Below are 20,154 nucleotides of genomic sequence, written 5' to 3'. Positions count from 1 at the left end.
TCCCAACTAAAACCTTAAGAGGGACATGAGCCTTTATCCAAAATACTCTGTGCATGTCAGTGCACTGAGGTCGCCTTTCTGAGGCTAACTGACGTTCTACTGTCCACAAGCAGAAGCAATGGGCTTTTACACAAAGAAACCACAGTAACATCACAGAGATTCATAAGTGAAAACAAGATACTACTATTGAATTCCACCTAAATATTCAAAAACTACATCTAATGCTTTTAATATACAGCTTCGATCAGGGGTTCTTAAACTTGTTCTGCCTGGACCCAAACTGAGTAGATGTAGTCTCTTATCCTGGGACCCAGGCTCATTAAAACATACTAATACTCTTGTCCTGTAGGGACCCACCGGAAACTCGCGACCCATTTTGCGTCCCGACGCATAGTTTAAGAAACGCTGGTGGTAGAGTAAACATGGAATGAAGAATGATTGTTCTTATAAGCAATGCAAGTAAACAAACAATAAATACAAACAATGTGCTTTATCCATATAGACATATTTACACAAAGTCTTTGGCTTATGAATAAACATCAGCTACAACATAATAAAAATAAACAAAACGAAACAAAAAAACATGTCGGCCATCAGTGCACAAAACAAATGAGGCCTGGGGTCAATTCACTTCCAATTCCATTCAAACCATAAATGGAAACTGCAATTTGATAGCTCATGAAAGAGCTTTCATTCTCAGTCATTTCTGAGGGCGGATAAGCCGCCCTCCTCATACACAAAGTCTGTCAATATTTGAATTTTGAAAAAAATCCTATTCCTGAATTGGCTGAATTCAAAGTGCATTGGGCCCAGCCCTGGAACAAACATGATTAAGCTAATGCCATATGATACATGGTTGCACTTGGTACAAAAGCTAACGTGTTGAATTGGGGTTTTACAATTTAGGGTACCATTTTCCAGTAGATCGGTAAGTGATGCTTCAAAAGCATAGAGAGCAGAGAAAATAAATTCTGCTGATAGAAAGCAGCTATCAGGGGCTGCAGAACATAGCACTGATGGTTGATATCACATTTTGTTTTACTGTATACATTTTAGTGAAAATTCTACACATAACATTTTTACATTTTCCACTTCATGATAGTTTAAAAAAAACAACTTTCTTGCCTCTAAAAGCCTGATACTCCATACATAAACGTGCTGTTTTTTGTTCCATTGTCAGTTTATAAGACACTATATAATCTTATATGCAAACTTATATTGACATATGTTATTTTCTATTCTATTATGTCATCTGACAGTCTCCCAAGAATCGGTTTAGTTTTCTCCCCCTACCACTGTAACCAATGTAGAATAACTTCTGTAAATGGCTATAAAGTACTCAAATACATAATGGTAATATGTTCTGACTCAATGATGACTGAAATGACCAGAAATGTAAGGTGAAGACGCAAAGACAATCCTGCTGGTGTATGGAGTAGAAAACAGAACCATTAGAGTTTGGCCAGGCTGCACCATTTGAGCCCCTTGCTCCTGCCCCCTGCTGTAAAACTAACCAGTACTGGCTGTGAATATGAACAGTGTCCTCCATCACCATGATGAGATGCACAACATTGTAATGATCAGGTAGGTAAAGTTACTCAGAAACTAGCGTGGGCAGGAATGTGGGGCTAACATATCTGCCGCTGAAAAGTGAAATATGCGAGATCCACGCTCTTAATCAATAGCTGTGGTTGTGGCTTGCAAGAGGAAGGGAGACGTGTGCAGTGCATGTCGAGGACTGTGGCTGTAACAGCATGAGGCGCTGAGTCCGTGGGAGGGCTGCGAGAGGCTAAACATTTGAATGGGGCCCAAAACACACGGGGGCCCGCTGGCACTCAAAAAACATCTGTACAATAAGTGTAAGGGAGATGACATCTCCTACTCCGCTCCACTCCTCTCCATCATGCTTCTTATCAGAAGTCTGAGAGGCGAAACGTTTCCCTTTGCTGGACACTAACACACTGTACAATGAGCTGATTTCACTTGTGCCACTTGTCATCCCCAACTGAACTGATCACAACGCTATATTACTTGTAGGGACGCAAAATGGATGCTACAGAACGGCCACCGCAGAGGGGAGTTGGGACGTCAAGCGAAAGCGAAGGATTAAACACACTGGAGGTGAAGAGACGCTCTGCCGTTCTCCTCCGCCTCTTCCTCTCTCCTCTGTTTAGGAGGACTCGATGAACTCCAGCGCCAGGTCGTAGCAGAACCGATACTGCTCCTGTAGAGACACACACACACACACACACATACATATGACTTTAGATATACAATGACACAGTGAAGTTAAGTCTAAGATTATATTGAATTAAGTAGGCATGTCTAGTATCTCATCTCCTGCTACCCATCTATCCCTCGCTCTAACTCACCGGAGTATCCACCATGTTGGGTTTGCTGTTCCTCAAGCTCTTGACGGCGTGGAAGACATCGACCACACTCTGTCTCTTGGCCATCTCACACACAATGCTGCTGGCACAGAATACTCCGCTACGCCCACCGCCATTCCTATGAACACACACACACACACACACAGAATAACAGGGAGTTATGTGACATGAGTGTGAGTGATTATGCATTTGATATTTTTTTATTTGTGGTTTTGCCACCTCACACACAATGCTACTGGCATGGAAATTGGCGCACTGGCAACAAACCGGCCTGTCAGTAAACTGAGAGTGTTATCAGGCAGACAGACTTGCTGGTTCATAGTGTCGCTCTCTCTGACAGACTTTGGCCACTCTGGCCAAAGACTTGGTGCTACAAAGTGTTTCTTTGTCATATAGGACCTTCATGCAGACTGAAGTGACATTTGCTCTGACTCCACCCTGACAAAACCTCAAACCCTGATCTGAAAGGAGTATCTGACCCAGACATACAGTAGATCTACCTGAGAAACTGAGACTGAGAACTTCATCACAAATACGAACAGCGTGGGAAGGTCAAGAGACTGGGTGGGAGTACTGTCTTCATATATGAACCTCTTAAACACTTAAACTCTGGTTGTGCCATCTCTTTCCAAAGAAATATACACATTGTTTGTTGGCTCTGTATATCCTCCCTTTACCAAATCCACTCATATTTTCCAGAATGCTCTCTTTTTTCTTACTGAGCCTCAGATTGCATTTATAAGCACATCACTGTTATACAGAGAAAGAGGGGGGGAGAGAGTGAGAGAAAAAAGAAGCGTATGAGATACTGTATGTTTGCAACGTGTGTGTGTGTGTGTGTGTGTGTGTGTGTACTCACAGGCAGTGCACTATGGTTCTCCCCTCTCCCTCCTCCCCCTCGCGTTGCCACTGGTCAACCTGAAGGATCAGTTTGAGGAAGGAACGCTTGGAGGCGGGGACTTCTCTATGCCCCGCCCACCCCAGATACTGGAACTGACGAACCATCAAGTAGCCTTCCTGGGGCTGGAAAATCAAACACACACACACACACACACACAATTTTAAAACTATTTAAACAATGGCACCGTCTTGATCACAGATATGATTGTGTAGAGGAATTCCAGTATGTTTGTATAACCACATACTTCAGTAACACAGACTTGTCTTGAACACTTAATCATTAGCTAGTTCGCTGTACATAAACCACAGCATGACAACATCATGTAATTAAAGAGTACTAACCCTGGTGAGGTTGCAGACTCTGAAGAGCCTACTGATGACATCACAGTCCATAGAGCAGGACATACACTCCACCTGGACCGGACCATAACGCAGCATGCCCTCCTCTGGCCAGTACTGGGGACAACCCTGGACAGATTAACATAGAGTTAGTATGTATAGAAAGGACACGACTGCAGTGAAACACAGAGAGAGTGAGTCAGAAATAGCTGGATAGACAGTTGGCCTACACATCTTTTCCAGCTGCCAGAAGACTTCTATTAAGTATAATATTTGAATATGGTGAGTATGTGTCAGTTCATGTTAGAGTTAGACCGATATATTAGGCTGATATTGGCCTTTCATTAAAACTTTAATATTGGCCATCATGGAGTTTCCTTCCAGACCGCAGCTACTGAATATGGTTGGGCAGGAAAATGGTCAAATTTAAAATTACTGAATATTGGCACAAAATATTGGCTATTGGCAGCTTCAATCCAAAAATTGATATCAGCCTTCAAAAACCCATATTGGTCAAACCCTAGTCCAACTTACATTAACTGTAACTGTGTATTTATTTGTGTATATCTATGTGTGTACTGTATATAGGTGTCTGTAACAAATGATTATACTATATGGGTGAAGTACCTGAGCCAGGTCAATCTCATTCAGCATCACCAGACTGGTGCAGCCGTAGTCGTAAACCAGACGCCAGAAGTCTTTGACGGTGTTAGGCAAGGGATGCTGGGTAACGATGAATGCCGCAGGCTGTCTGTAGCTCTGTAGGTAACAGAAAACAAAAATGATGTCACCTCCTCCACACACACAGTGATGTCATTTCCTCCAGATACACACAAACTTTAAATGCCTTATTTGAATCCAGCAGTAAGATCAGTAGGATTCAAATGGGATTCAAACAGAGTGGGACACTTTGCAGGATGTGGGATATGATACAGCAAGCATATGAGTGATGTGTGGCCACATGATCATGCAGTGGGCCTATCAAATGTGAGGGTGAGGGACATGCATGGGACCTACTGCCTGGGTTCCACATATGTATGGCACTTACACATACAAATACATTGAACAATCTACACATATATCAGGGTTGGGGTCAATTAACTTTCTGTTCAGCCAATTCAGGGAGTTGACTTTCTTCAAAGTTCACATACTGAATAAACATCTGCCATGACAAATTTGTCAGTTACAACCTATTAAATAACTGAGAAAAAAATCCCTTAAAATTAGCAAGAGACTTGCAGTTTCTGTTTACATTTTGAACTGACTGAACTGAAAATGAACCAAACCCAGCTCATCCTGAATGAAAATGTCTGTTCAAATGTGTGACATGGGTGTGAATGATTTTGGTGATGGAGGCACTGAAGTCATGAGACAAATCTAACATGAGAGGGTCAGGGTCAGAGTCAGGGTTAGGGTTGGGGATTAGGGTGTAAATGGCTGTACTAAGCATGAACCTGGTGGCAGAAAGACACTGAAGCCATGAAACAAATCCAGTATCGGAGATTTGAATTAAAATCTCATTACCTGGAACTCTTCTGACAGCTTGGTTAGAGAGAGGCCAAAAGTAAGTATATCTTTTTTGAAATTGGACTGAATTCCATAAATTTTAGCAGATTATTATAGTTTTACCCTCTGACAGCTTAGTTGGAGAGGGGCAACAGTAAGCAATTACATTTGACTTTAATTTTCCAGGTTTTATGACACAGGTTTGTATTTTACTTCTATTTCACTGAAATTGTGACTTACATCCTTAATAAACCAGGCTGTTCTGGGGTGAGCTGTTGGTTCAATGGACTAGGGTCGATACTGTGGATTTATTATAACGTTTTGTGTTTTAATTCTGATCATGAACTTTGTCACATGTTTACACCCCTCCCCTTCCCATCTTTCTTCCCTCTCCACCGTATACTATCTATTAAAACAGAACTGCTATAAAACACTATCTTGCAATTATGACAAAGTGATGATCAGGTATTGCTATCTTACCTTATATTTCTACTTATTAAATCACTTTGTTGTTCAAGTGATAGCACATGGGCAACATGATGAGGCAATGTCAGTTGTTGCCAATGTAAAACTGTCCAGGAGGCAATGTCCTGAAACAATGAGGCTGTAAGGGATTGGTTGATGGCCAAACAGCATTTAAGGGATTGGTTAATTTCCAGTGAGCTGTTCAGGGATTGGTTGGTGGCCAGAGAAGCTAGTGGTCTTTTCAGAACCTGGATTTGTCTCTAGCCTTCTGCTGCTAAAACCACAAACACAGCATCACACAAACAGGGAGGGGAGTCTGTGTGTGTGTGTGAGCGTTGCGTAAAATTGCATAAAAGTGTTTGTGTAAATATATGTGTACATATATTTGCATGTACATGTATATGTGTATCTCTGTGTCTACAATTGTGTGTACCCTGTTAAAAGAATGTATCATTTTCAACAAATGTGTGATTGCAGTTTGGGACGACATCATACATTACTTTTTACCTTCTTACACAACACATGCTAGAGATGTGTGTTAAAAGCAACACATCCGCTAGTTTTCAAGTCTATTAGCACATGTACTGGTTGCAAAACAACACACAATGTGAGTTGTCCCAAACTATCCTTACTAGATGTGTTGAAGATAACACATCCTTTTTGTATGTGCATGTGTGTGTGTTATAGACTTACATCCATCAGAGCAGCATTTATGTAGTTGCTACTTTCTCCATCTATTGTAATGAGGAAGGGCAGGCATCTATCGGGAGGAAGGCCATCCATAAAGCGGTTCTTCTCCTGGTTTCTAGGCAACAATGCGATGCTGCAGTCTTCTGGCTGAGGCTGGGGAGTCACTGAGTTTAATGTCTGGACAGAGAGAGAGAGAAACGTATAACATAAGAAGTTAGCTTGCAGCTAATGGTATGCAATTCTTAGGCTCCTAAAAATCCTCCACCTTCCCTTCAAGGTTACGGTCTGGGATAGTGTTTGAGACTTAGGTTTAGGTCTTACCTGAAACTCATCCTTCAGGTGTGAGGAGTTGGTCTGGGAGTCGATGCGGATCAGCTCATAGAACGCAGCTTTGAACTCACAGACTGGTATGGCTGTTTCTCCACACAGACAGGCCTCTAGTATGGCATCATGGATGAATATGTATTGCTCCTAAAAACAGAATTTTAAGACACACATATTATCATATACACACACACACACACATACACACACACACACACACACACACACACACACACACACACACACACACATCTCACTCCCACACAGACACACTGCTCAACACAACACACACACCTCCCCACACAGAATTACACAGATATTAGAATACCAATTGAAAGTGAGCATGCACACACTGGGAGAGATGGCTGATGGGAGATGGAGCCATGGATGAGATGGCGGCCGTGTGTGCATGCTTCAAGGCTTGGTTTAATTCACTTCCGATTCAATCAGTATAAATGGAATTTCTTGGAGTTTCTAGAACATTCCATTACAAGCAAATGAGTTGCAGCTTTGATTTACATTTTGAGTAGAAAGTGAGTTGAAGGCTGCCTTGGTGTGAACGGCTGGATGTGAATGTGTTTTATTCTCCAGTGAGAATAAATGAGAATGAGAATGGTTGATGCTGTGTGTTAAACCTTTCTTTACTCAAGGAATGTTTACTGAGTATCTACTGTTGGCTGCTGGGCAGCTCCATCAGAGCAGTTGGGGCTAAGGTGTTTTGCTCAAGGGCACCTCAGTATTAGTTTTTGAGGAAGGAGACACGTCAGTTATTCACTTCCTCTGCCGGATCTGTGCGGATGTGAATTTGTGTTTTAGAGCATTTCTAGGTTAACTAATGATCTGATAATTTTATAGTTGATGCATTTTCCTCTACTCTATTTGTGTGACTGTGTGTGCATGCGTAAGAAATTATAAATGTGTATTGAAAGGAAGACACTTGGTCTAATTATTTGGACTAATTTAGAAAAAAAAATGTTTATTTTTTATTTAAAGAAGTTTAATTATTTCTACAACAGACATCTGCAATTATTCTAAATATGCCTTGTTAGCATCCTTCAATTGAAGCATTGGGTAGTTGCAAGGCTGCTAGCCGTTGGTTTCACTGAGGAATGTTACAGTCACGTCTGCTAACAAACTAACAAACAGTGTGAACAAAAACTAGCCAACTAACTAGCCAAAAAATCAAAATGTCATGGTCTATCTTTATGATTCAGTAATGATTTTATCAACAGATGATGGCAGATGGCAGCTAGCTGCCTCTCTCTGTACTGTGTTGAATGGTTAGCCATCATCAATCCCTGGAACACTTTGGTGTCTGTCACTACATTTATGGCAGGTGCTGTCTGTCTAACCGATCTATGCTATGGATCTGAACCTGCCCATCATTCCTTAGCGATCCTCTGCATAAAAAAATGGTAGAAAGAGATCACTATATCACTAAGGAGTAAAGTTAACATTAAAGCTTATGTTTAGTGTGTTTCTGTGGTGATGTGATGTTTTAATGAATGGATGGTAGAATGTAGTCACCTCAGTGTGTTCCGTATTGGTGACTGGTTTTACGCTTATGCTTAACGAGTGTTTGTGTGGGGTTAGGGTTGGTGAATGTTTGATTTATGCAATGAATGGATGGTAGATGGCAGTTACCTCAGTCTTTACCATGATGATGGTTGGATTTGATGGTGAATGTTTAGTGTGTGTATTCTGTGATGTTGATGTCGATGGATGATGGGTAATGTAGTCACCTCAGTCTGTACCATGTTGATCCTCCTGGAGCGTAGAGCCTTCACACAGTTATAGATATCCACGACCCCTTCTCTCTCCGCCATGTCCAGCATGATGTCAATTACTATGAAACAGCCTGTACGTCCTGCTCCGGCACTGCAGGGAGAGGGAGAGAGAGACTTTCATTTAATTTAATTACTACTAATCATTTGTTCATGTTTCTAATATTACCTCCACTGATACTACTCTATATTGCTTTGGCAAAATAGGTTTCTTTCCAGTCATGCCAAAACAGAACGTTTGAGAGTGAAATGAGCTGAATTGAATTGAAATGAAAGAGAGACAGAGAGAGACAGAGGGAAAAACAGGAACTCATTCTACTGAAAATGCTGATGATGTTGATAATGAGTTCAAATTGTGTATGTGCCACTATAGGTCCAGCACTAGGCAGGCTTGAGGTTTTGACTCTTCTGTATATGTATGTACTAGGGCTGGGCGATATATCAATATTATATCGATATCGTGATATGAGACTAGATATCGTCTTATATTTTGGATATCGTAATATCGTGATATGGCATAAGTGTCTTTTCCTGGTTTTAAAGGCTGCATTACAGTAATGTGATGTCATTTTCTGAACTTACCAGACTGTTCTAGCTGTTCTATTATTTGCCTTTACCCACTTAGTCATTATATCCACATTACTGATGATTATTTATCAAAAATCTCATTGTGTAAATATTTTGTGAAAGCAAACCAATAGTCATCCCTACAATTTTGTCAATATCGATATTGAGGTATTTGGTAAAAAATATTGTGATATTTGATTTTGTCCATATCGCCCAGCCCTACTTACAACTGAACATGTAGCCCACTTCGTAGAAAATACCGAGATATATATCGTGTATCGTCATTCAGCCTAAAAATACCGAGATATGATTTTTGGTCCATATCGCCCAGCCCTAGTATGTACTGTATATTTATGATGTGTGTGTCTGTGTTAATCATTTGTGGTATAGCATATAGGTTGTATATACCTGCAGTGAACCACAATTGGCCCAGCAGAGGGTGGATTGGAGATTTTGACTCTGCGGATGAAGGAAAGTAGTCCCGTGGCGTGATACGGAACTCCGTGGTCAGGCCAGCCGGTGAAGTGGAACTGCTTGACCTCCCGCAACTCGTTGAAACCACGCTGAGTAAAGACACAAGAGATCCTTTAGTTATATTTCATGAACCTTGTCAAGTTTATATTTCATTAAACTGGTCAACTCATTGAATACATGCTGAGAAGCCCATTCATTCAGGTATTTACAACTGCTTCTGCAACACAGATACAAGGAAGAACAAAAGGGCTCCCTCACCCTCTCCAAAGTAAACGTCCGAACCACGTATTCAGCCAGAGGTTCCACCTCCACAAAGGTCACCTTGAAATCTCCATACACCTCTGCATCATCTGGCCAGTACTTATAGCACTTTACCTGTTAAAAATAAAATGTAACAAATATAATTAAATCAAATGTTCTGACTGTAATATAATAAAAATCTCCAAACACCTGCATCTAGTGGCCAATATTTGTAGCACTTTACCTAACAGAAAAATAATATAATATGATGCATAATATATGCTTTGTACTGGCCGGCTGTTCCACTTTTTCTCCATAAACACCAATTTAGCTGAAATCTTTTTGATATTTTTTTAAATTTAAATCACCAACACAAACAACACACTGAAGAATATATTAGCGTGCTGACTTGCTAACTAAAGAATATTATTTAAATGTGAATTTTCACTGACATTCACAAATTTGCCATCTGGCTATCCAACTGCTTGCTTCAGCAAGCACCAACTTATAATGATCAATTTAAATTAACAAAGTTAAGTGTTGGGAATAGTCTTGTATAGCAGAACAGCACAGCACAGTACAGAATAGAGGAAAAGAACAACATACCCTTCCAACCTCCACCAGATTGGTTACCATGACGATGCAGGCTGACTGTTCCTGCCACACCATCCTCCAGAAGTCATAGACTGTCTCATGAACTGGACCTACACACACGCACACACACACACACACACATTCAATTGTATGGTCACAAGTGTGAGAGAATTTGATGTGTGTGTCTTGTACCTTTTATAGGAGAGTGTGTGTAGAAATATCTCCTGGGTGACAGTGACAGTATTTATACAGAGTTTGTATTTAATCATGTGTATGACATTGTGCCCAGTATCTTACCCTGAGTAGCGATGTAGTGACTTGGTCTCTGGTAGCCCTGAAAGACAATACAGCACCATGAAACAGCAACCCCAACAACTCAATATGCAATGAAAATGTATGTGTCGCTTTGTGAAATGTTACAATTAGAGGCAAAATATAGAGACCCTTGTCCACAGTCAATTGTTAAAAAAACAAATCTGTTAGCTTGCTCTCAACTCTCAACTCACAAAATGAGATTATGATAGAGCACCAGACATGACAGAGCCCATCTGTATTTAGAAATATCTAGGTCACATATTGAATCTCATTGCCTACTGGATGACATAGGACTATTGTTGCCTGTCACCTTGACAACTTATACCTGTTGCTTTGACAACTGTCCAATGTGCAGGGTGCTATGACAGCCGTCAGGCATGTACAGGATTTCTTGATGGCAGCATGACAAAAATAGGGAGTACGGTTATATGCGTACATACAGCGGGCAGTGAGATGGATGAAAGGATGGAGGGAGGGAGAGACGGAGTGACTCATTCATGCAGCAGAGCATAAATGGACAGACAGGTGGATGGATGGATGCATGTAAGGACAGATGTAAGGGTAGATCTATAGATGAACAGAAGTATGGTTGAGGGAGATGAGTGAAAGAATCCACAGTGATACTTACATCCCTGTACAGCCAAATCTACAGCCCAAGCCACAGGCAGAAAGAACGAGTGGAAGAAAGAAAGAAAGAAAGAAAGAAAGAAAGAAAGAAAGAAAGCACAACAATGTCAGTGAGTGTCAATCAGAAAAAGAAAAGTTGCATTGACATAATGGGAGTTTGAATAGGACATGCAGAAAAAAAACATGGTCTGGAACTTAGAGTTAGAATGAATAGAAAGGACACTTCCAATGGAAATTAGCTTGATACACCAGGACGTGTCCTCTCTATCCATCCTAGTTCTAGGTTAATGTGAGTGGTAGCATGCATATAACAGCTCTAATGGCAGTTAATGGTAATACAGCAGGGCGTGCTAAAAGCAGCATTAGCATTGAAAACAGCACAGTGTGAGAAAATGACATGCAGCGAATTGTTGTAAAGGTGAGAGGAGAGTGGAGAAGTGGAAATGGCAAAAGATGGATGGATGGATAGATGATAGATGGGTAGATGGAGTTAGGAATTGATAGGTGAATGGACGAAGAGGTGAATGGATAGACGACAGCTAAAACTATGAATGGATGATGGATGGTATATAGATGAAATGGAGGAATGGATGGATCTGTTGAAAGATGGATGGCTTGAAGAGGTGTGAGAAAGATAAAATCCCTGACTTACAAGAGAGTGAGAATATTAAGAATAACAATGTCTCTCTTTTGTACAGTTCTTAGTGTTGTGTGGTTATTCATTGTACTTCTTTATTACTAGGCAAGTTGCAATGATGGTGATTCCAAATGTTGACTTACTCTATACTTATTCTATACATATTCTATATTCTATACTTATTAGCTGTATGCATGATGTCTTGGATAAATGGGTAAATGTATAATAGGCGAGTGGATGATTTGACAAATTCAGGATGGATGGATGAACGGATGGATAGAGTGGGGAGGAAGATGGAAGTCTTGACACATGAGAAAAATGTGTGCATGATGTGTTTTAGGGATGGCTGGATGCATAAAATGATAAGATGAATGACTGGTAGACGCGATAAAGGTATAGAGGCCTGACATACGAGCGAGGGGGTGTGGTTTCGTTGGTTTCGTTGGGAGCCAATAGTAGCGTTCGATGCGTTTCCACTTACATCGATGTAGTTGGCGTTGATGTAGTCAGAGGAGGGGTCATCTTCAATGGGCTGGAGAATAACCCTCGAATGGTCATCTAAAGAAAGAGACAGAAATACAATGCGGGAGAGAAGAGAGCAACAGCAAGAGACAAACCGAGAGAGAGAGAGAGATGGGGGGGGGGAGACAAGGAGAGACAGAAATAGAGACATGATTCGTTTTAAGGTTGTAAATGGCATTGATGTAGTTAGAGGAGGGATCTATTTCTATTGCTCACCTGAAACAGACATACTGACAAATAAACAGACACACAAAACACTCCTTTCAGGACAAAAAACAATCTCTACTCTTGATATCTTGTCTGTTAGGGATCTAGGGGTAAATGTTTTTAGAAGCTCAAAGTTTTTTTCCCTAAGGTTCTTTCATGCCATGATACTGTCATCAGTGGTTCTTGGTGCGATGCTTTAGTGTTCTAGAATAGGTTCTAGTGTAGAGTCCTGGGGTTGTAGAGTTCTTACATGCTATGATGTTCCCATAGCGGTTCTTGGTGCGGTTCTGCTCCTTCTTGGCCACGTCCCAGGAGGCCGACTGGCCTTCGAAGAAACTCTGTAACACCAACAACAGACGAAAAATAATAACAGGAATTACACATCGTCCTGCCTTAAAAATCATGCTGCCGCTTAGAGTTTAAAATTGCATGAATAACTTAAATGATTGCTTCGCCCTACTAGTTTTCCTACTGAACTCCGTGGGGACATGAGTGGGGAGAAACTGCAGTTTAGAAGTCATTGCACTATCAGGGAGACCATGAACAAAAGGTTGCAATTCTTTGATTGTTTAGTCGATAACGCACAAAATACCCTCATAGTCATTGTGTCATATGAAGGTAGGGCCAAAACATTAAACCAAGCATCACTGTCCAAATGCTTTGTAATGTAAAATCATAAATAATTATAGAAAAATCATAGATATTAGATTAATATGCTGCACTAAATCAGCTACCGCAGTATCAGGGCATAGTTGTCCTGTCAGGTTTACACTACAAGTATAAACATTTCCCTCACTATTATTACCAACAACAACATTAATACTACTGCTACTAATACATCTGCTGCTGCTACTGTTACCACAATAAGACTACTAACACTACTGTTACTGCCTCTACTGCAAGTAATAATAGTATTAATAATAAAAATCTTACTTCATACTCCTCCTTGAAGCCGTAGCTGTCAGACGTTTTCATTAAGTTGATGTGCTGCAGGAGGTCAGCCACTCTGATAGCAGGGTGGAGCTGTCCTGTCTGGTACGGAGACTCAGTTCCTTCACAGTGATACCGAGGAACATCCAGCAGCCTACTGTTCTCCGCTGCAGAGGCACTGTGGTTCTCATCTGTAAGAGGGGTGGAAAATACTGGTCAGTCATTTATTGAGTATTTCATTTATTTGTTTGTTTATTCATGGGTGTATGACTTCATTCTATATCCCCTGAAAGCAGTATTTTTCATTGTCCACGTTGGGACCCAAAATTGAGTTGCAGGAAGATTAAAATGGGCCCAAAAATTGTTGTGGAGGAACAGCTGATCCGTTCTGATAAATCATGCTGTCAAAGGCTTCCCAAGGCCCTGAAATTTAACGTAGGCTGAGTAAAATAATGTACACTCATTGATTAGTAGCTTAGAAACAACATCAATTTGGCTAGGTACATTTGCCTGCACAAAAGCAAACAAAACAATTTGGGGAACAAGGAAAAATCTTTTCAAAATGTGGGTCTCCAGAGAGATGGCATGAGAGCCAGCGCCTTAAGAAAATGCGTCATTCTCCACAAACCAAACAAACAAACCATCGGATAGATAGTTTGTCTGTCTGTTCCCTCTGTCTATACTCACCAGTGATTGGAACTACAGGTCAAAGCAGCAGAAAGAAAGAAGAGCAGAGGTTTAGTCAGACTGCAGGATGGGTGGATTTGCTAGTTAGATTCTACACATGGACTTAAAAGTTAAATGGACTACTTTGGTCAGTCTACAAGGAGCTCAAAGGATTTACACATGATGGATGATCCAAAGATACAGTAGATGACATCACAGCAAGTGACTGGAGCATGACTGACAGCCAACAAAAACAACAACATCAATAAGAACAACAACCATGGCTACTTGAGGATAACAGTTGTGTCAAACAGACACAACAACTAACAGAAATCTACCAAATTAACAACAAATAACTACTTTGCCAGAAACAATGGCAACATAAAACATACACACAAGCAGATGGACAGTGGTTCAAATAAGCTGCAGTGCTGCACTATGCTGGGGATCTATTGCAATGCCCTCTAGTGGTATCATCTGCCACAGCAGCCTTTGTACAACCAGTGTATTCAGTAACTGCCTGGATTAAAGGTTCATTTCAATCTATTAGTTAAAAAAAATGGAATAAAGACCTGAATCAGTGGTATGGCATTACTTTTTGGAGAAGTTGAATGACTCTTTATTAAAACTTCAACCCAACATCTATGTGGCCCTGTAAATTTAAGATATATACACAAAAACTTTGACTAGATGAATACAAGCCTTTTGCAATTTGAATACTGATCATAATCATCAAAGTACAGGGTTTGGTTACACAGTACCTACATAAATCTTGGCACTTGTGGGTGTTTCTCTTTACTGTGTATCTTTGAAATCTGCATTGATTAAATATTCTAACACAAGAAAAAACAGATAATGAGGTAATGATTCCAGTAGCAACTATCATCTAATAATTGTTGCATTTTGGAAACTAGTACATTGCAAACTAAAACTGTTTCCAATGTTTCCTGATGATCTGAAATGTGAAAGACATTTGAGATAATGAAGGGGTCAAATTGTTGCAGAACGTCCAGGTGAACCTTTATGTGCTGTGTGTGGTAATGTGAGTTGGCAGGAGTAATGTACAGACTGACAGGCTGAATAATGGACTAGCTTGGGGTTGCAGCACAACCGACTGATTTCATCTTCACCACTGTTTATTAACTGACACTGTTTATTTCATCCAGCTGATGCTTCTCTCTGCTCCGAGGACATGTTAGCTCATTACAGATTGTTAAAGGTTTGTTAAGCCCTCGTCAGGCCAATTAACAGTAAACCTGACCCGACACTGCCTCTTCATTCACTACTTCCTGTTACTTCCTCCTAGTCTGTGACGTGATTGGCTGAGACAGATAGTAACTGCAGCCTTCACTCCAAATTAGAGGCAGTGGAACAGGAAGTTAATTAACACAGTTTTGGTGGGGTTGTGTGTGTGTGTGTGTGTGTATGTGTGTGTGTGTGTGTGTGTGTATAGTGGGGGGTTACACTGGCCTTAAGGGCATGTTAGAATTGTACATCATGCTACAGTGTCACACTAAGGCTAAACTAAAGATAAACACGACCTCCAACTTGGCAACACTACAGCTTTCATAATTCAGTCATTCAGATCGGGGCATCAACAGCCAAACATGTCTAGGGAATGAGGATAATTTCTATAAAAACACAGATGGTAGGTACTCAAGCAGGGTTCTAGATCCAACGCAGGGAAAAGGCTCTAGAGCCAAACACACAGAAGCAGGGCTTTAGACACTAAATAATTGTTCATTGTTGCTGGATGTCACAGTTTTCATCTACAGCCATTTGGCAGTGGCAATATGACAAACTGTCTTCCTCCTTTTAAGCGTTTTTGGGACATAACATGGCATGACTGAAAACAACCCATAACTACTGAGATAATGAGGTCTCTAAGGGAGAATAATGGGAGAATGAAACCGTAATTATGGGGAATATCAATAAACCTCAGTAGGAAACACGGAAACCACGTAGGAAAACACAGTGTGACAGATGAACTGCTTGGTTATTGGAGTTTTCAGAAGCAGCCATGTTACACATGGAGAGGTGGGTCTAGGTGGCAGAGCTGAGTACACACTTATCCCATGCTCATATATTCCAATCCAGGACACATACATTTTGATCACCTGTGAACCAATTCTAAATATCTATTTTTTGTATTTCTGTCAACCTGTCACTGTAGCTGATCTTTAGAGTGTTGTGTATGTGGCACATTGCATACATACACTTTCAATGTGCCACATGTACCTCACCCTGGTAATGTTATGGAGGACTTTATTACAAATATACTGCCAACACTTCTAAGTTTTAGATAAGGGACAACATCATGGTACCAATACTCCAACCTAGCCAAACTATCTATGGCTCTGGTAAGCCCACCTACACAAACATACATGGTAGGGGTACAAGCACACGACACTGCAGAATATAACAGTGGTGTGGCCTTAATCACCACATTTGGACACAAACCAGGGGCTATGTACTGACAGACACACACACACTGGGCAGGGCTACAAGCACAAAGGCTGTAGACGGGAATGGCGATGACGGGTGATTGCTACAGTATGGTGGTGGCGACGGGTGACATTTTTAGCCATGCCAGAGATCTCACCTAACACAGCAGTGGGCACCAGAGGATCGTTGGGCACTGTGGGAGGAAACATGGTGAGGAACAGTCTAATTTTCAGTGTTACTTAAGCTATGGGTTAAGACCCAAAAATGGGTGGCAGGAAAATTGAAAAGCTCCCCAAAATAGGAAGAGGAGCAGAAAAGGGCCTCTGACACACAACACTTTCTCCAATCGGGAGGTTAACATGAGGGGAAAGGACAAACCCTCATGCTAACACCAGTGAGCTAGCTACTTCTGCTAGAGCTTTAATTCCAAAGGCCAGGTGACAGAGTCGACTGGCCCGACATCTAGGGATCACCTACAGAATCTTGAAACTAAAATCTCTTCAGCGGAGAAGACACAATAGAAAATAGATAATAAAAAACCCTAATCCTAGAGGTTTTAGTAAGTTGATGTGTTAGAACAGAATAGAATAGAATAGAACAGAATAGAATATTATATTCCAGGTTCACACATTCATCAATGTGCTCAGTCATTCCAGTCCTGTCGTTGAGGTGCTGATGAGGGTCAATACGACTACTTCTGCTAATAATAATACCAATAAGAAGAAACTAGTTTATAAACCTACATCTGTTGTTGTAGTTGTGAGAGTCCATAAAGGTCACAGCCATGGGGTCGTCTCCATGGAGAGTGCTCTGGTCGGCATAGCTACGATCCATGGCGTTCACCATGTGTGTCATTTCCTGCCGTGTCGTTCCGATGGCGTCTTTGCGCTTCTTTGCCAGTTTCCTGTCGGGAGCAGAGAGAGATGAAGTAAGACAACACACACATGCGTACACACACATCAGCTAGCCTGCAGACCGCCGCCTCGCTTAGCCTTGGCCTTAGCTAGTATAGCTCAAATATGAGGTAGGTGCTATCATGTCTCTGGTTGGTTACAATAGCATGGCTGGAGTCTGCAGGCTGCTGATCCTAGACAGAGTCAGAACCAACAAGGACGAGAAAAAAAAGGAGAAAAGAAGAAAAGTAGGAAAGAGAGGAGAAGAAGGGAGGAGAGAATAGGTGAGGAAGGAGAGATGAGAGGGAGTTTGTAAATGACAGAACGTAACTATCAGTCAGTGGGCTCAGCTATAGGAGCATAGGGAAAATAGCAACTAATGCAGAACAGGGGAAATGACCTGTGACCTACAATTAGCATTAAGGAAAACCTGTTATTAAGCATGGTACCACAGAGCTGCTGTCAGATGAAAGCCTCAAAAAAGCCTTGTTTTCAGATTGAGACTGTTATTTTTTGTGATTGGGTTTCACAAGCCCTATGCATCATGAAACTTAGTAAAATGTAGACTCATACTCACTTTTTTTCAATTCAAGAAAACAAAAACACCAAAATCAGAAATATTTGGTTTTCATCCGACAGCAAAGGTAGGAAAAATCCCATATAAACAATAGTAGGGGAATGACTTATGACCTATAGTAACCAGGGAAAACCATTTACCAACCATAGTATCACAGGGGAGTTACCATCATATGAGAGGAGGGCTTAAGGTCATGTCATGAATAGTGCAGTCCAGTATTGTGGGAGTATGGGACACCGGTTTTTGGAAGAGGAAAGGGATCTTCAAGGGATACCTGATTTTGAATTTTATTCCGTTATTTCTCTTCAGAGGCAGTTGTCAAACAGTGGAGCAGTTTCCCAAGAGCAAATACACAAACTGTTCTCCATAATGGGACCAGTGACTGGTGAAGAAAAATAACAGGCTAAAAATCTAAATGTCAAGGTATCCTTTTAAGTAGCAGCCTATGGAAATCTCTCAGCATGTGCAATCCGTAAATTCCCAGGAAAATAATTATAGAGGACTTTAAACCTCGAGCATGACGGAGCATGCAGGAACTGTAGTTGTACCCAGAGCCATAGATGTACACCAGTTAGGCCAACATCTCTCAGAGCAAGCAACCAATCTCCATGTTTATACAGAGCTTGCTCAAAATGAGTTGCTCACACGCATGGCATTTTGTGTCCCAAAATTGATTCAAACAAATGCTCACTAGGAGGGACACAAAATGCCCGCAGATGGGAGTAATGACATCTGGTGAATGCAGAGTAATTTTTTGACATTTGCCAAACTGATAAAATGTACGGCTCTGACTTTGTCCCAGCAGACAGACACACAGAAAGCATGCTTTACTTCTTGTTTGTTTTACCTCTTGACCCCAAAATACACCAACTCCACCTCGAAGACCACACACACACACACACACACACACTCACACACTCAGTAGGAACACAGCTTTATCCACTGACCAGGCCACCATACTGCAGTGTATGTTTGTGTGTGTCGTGTGTGTGTGTGTGTGTGTGTGTGTGTGTGTGTGTGTGGCAGAGAGAGAAAATATGTGAGAAGTAGGTATATATTACATACCTACTTATATGAGAGAGGGATAGAGAGAGAGAGAGAGAGAGAGAGAGAGAGAGAGAGAGAGAGAGAGAGACAGAGAGACACAGAGAGAAAGAGAGAGAGACAGAGGCAACTGTCTACACCACCACAGAAGAAGAACCATCTTAAGAATAAACTAAACCAAATAAGAAGCCATGTACCCCAAACAGGAAGCAAACTGCTTCCGATCCACCAATAGGAAAGAGACATTGAGCATGTGTAGCAGAGTTACCATGGTACCTGTGAGTTGATGGGCGGATGGATGATCACATGACTACATGCACACAAAGAGCTACAGGTCACAAGTGCAGCATTCTTTTTTCAAATAACACGCTTGGGCCTGTGCCGTCCCACTTTGGCCTGCTTGGTTCTGCTTTGGCCCATTACGGCCAACTTTGCCCTATATAAGCCTGCTTCAGAGCAACTTTGGAGCATGTAGAGGACACCGGGGCCGAGGTTAATTCACTTTCAGTTCAATCACTTCAGCATGTAAATAGAATCTGACATTCAATTTGCTAACGATTCAGCACGCACTGTTGGTTATTTCTTATTATGTCGGATAATATGACAACCTTCTCCTGCAAAACATTTTCAATATTTCGAAGACTGGAAGAAGAAAATAATAAAAAGAAATTAGAGCTTTCCATATTTGAATGTTTGAAGGAAAGAATCCACTGAATCCTGATTTGATTGAAATGAAAGTGAATTGACCCCCACCCTGGCTAGGCGTCAATGAGGATGGCTTTGGCTGGTTGATCAGAGTTGAAAATGTGTTTTGTCTTGAAAAAAGTATACTGCATCTTTAAAAATAACAACAACTAGCCACTAATTCGCCCAATAAGATAACAGCAGCTGGGTGAGCTGATTGTTGATTGGTTGTTTACTTACAGGTAATAAGAGTATGAATAGTAGGTCCTCCTGGGGTTGTGAGCCAATCAGAAAGCAAAGAATGAGACACAAGGGTCATGAATATGCAAATTAG

General features: G+C 41.2%; 1 protein-coding gene across 1 annotated transcript in view; it reads right to left on the bottom strand.

Annotated features, from left to right (window-relative positions):
* Positions 1-475: 475 nt before the first annotated feature.
* Positions 476-20,154, bottom strand: part of ptprk (protein tyrosine phosphatase receptor type K) — a 106,310-nt gene continuing 86,631 nt past the window's right edge. Inside the window, exons 21-37 of the mRNA XM_071514817.1 lie at positions 20,061-20,090; positions 17,366-17,526; positions 13,515-13,702; positions 12,832-12,919; positions 12,334-12,410; positions 10,571-10,607; positions 10,286-10,383; positions 9,698-9,814; positions 9,374-9,528; positions 8,357-8,492; positions 6,612-6,761; positions 6,294-6,467; positions 4,257-4,388; positions 3,633-3,758; positions 3,250-3,413; positions 2,373-2,508; positions 476-2,224 (exon numbers count right to left, since the gene is read on the bottom strand). Of these exons, the coding sequence (XP_071370918.1) occupies positions 2,171-2,224; positions 2,373-2,508; positions 3,250-3,413; positions 3,633-3,758; positions 4,257-4,388; positions 6,294-6,467; positions 6,612-6,761; positions 8,357-8,492; positions 9,374-9,528; positions 9,698-9,814; positions 10,286-10,383; positions 10,571-10,607; positions 12,334-12,410; positions 12,832-12,919; positions 13,515-13,702; positions 17,366-17,526; positions 20,061-20,090 (2,023 nt within the window). The 3' untranslated portion in view covers positions 476-2,170. The remainder of the gene's footprint in view (positions 2,225-2,372; positions 2,509-3,249; positions 3,414-3,632; positions 3,759-4,256; positions 4,389-6,293; positions 6,468-6,611; positions 6,762-8,356; positions 8,493-9,373; positions 9,529-9,697; positions 9,815-10,285; positions 10,384-10,570; positions 10,608-12,333; positions 12,411-12,831; positions 12,920-13,514; positions 13,703-17,365; positions 17,527-20,060; positions 20,091-20,154) is intronic.

Source organism: Centroberyx affinis, unplaced genomic scaffold, assembly GCF_046629955.1.
Source record: "Centroberyx affinis isolate AG114_WGS23_722 - 3 ecotype Tasmania unplaced genomic scaffold, CSIRO-AGI_Caff_v1 ptg000290l_1, whole genome shotgun sequence".
Lineage (NCBI taxonomy): Eukaryota > Metazoa > Chordata > Actinopteri > Beryciformes > Berycidae > Centroberyx > Centroberyx affinis.
This window is presented reverse-complemented; position numbering and strand designations above follow the sequence as displayed.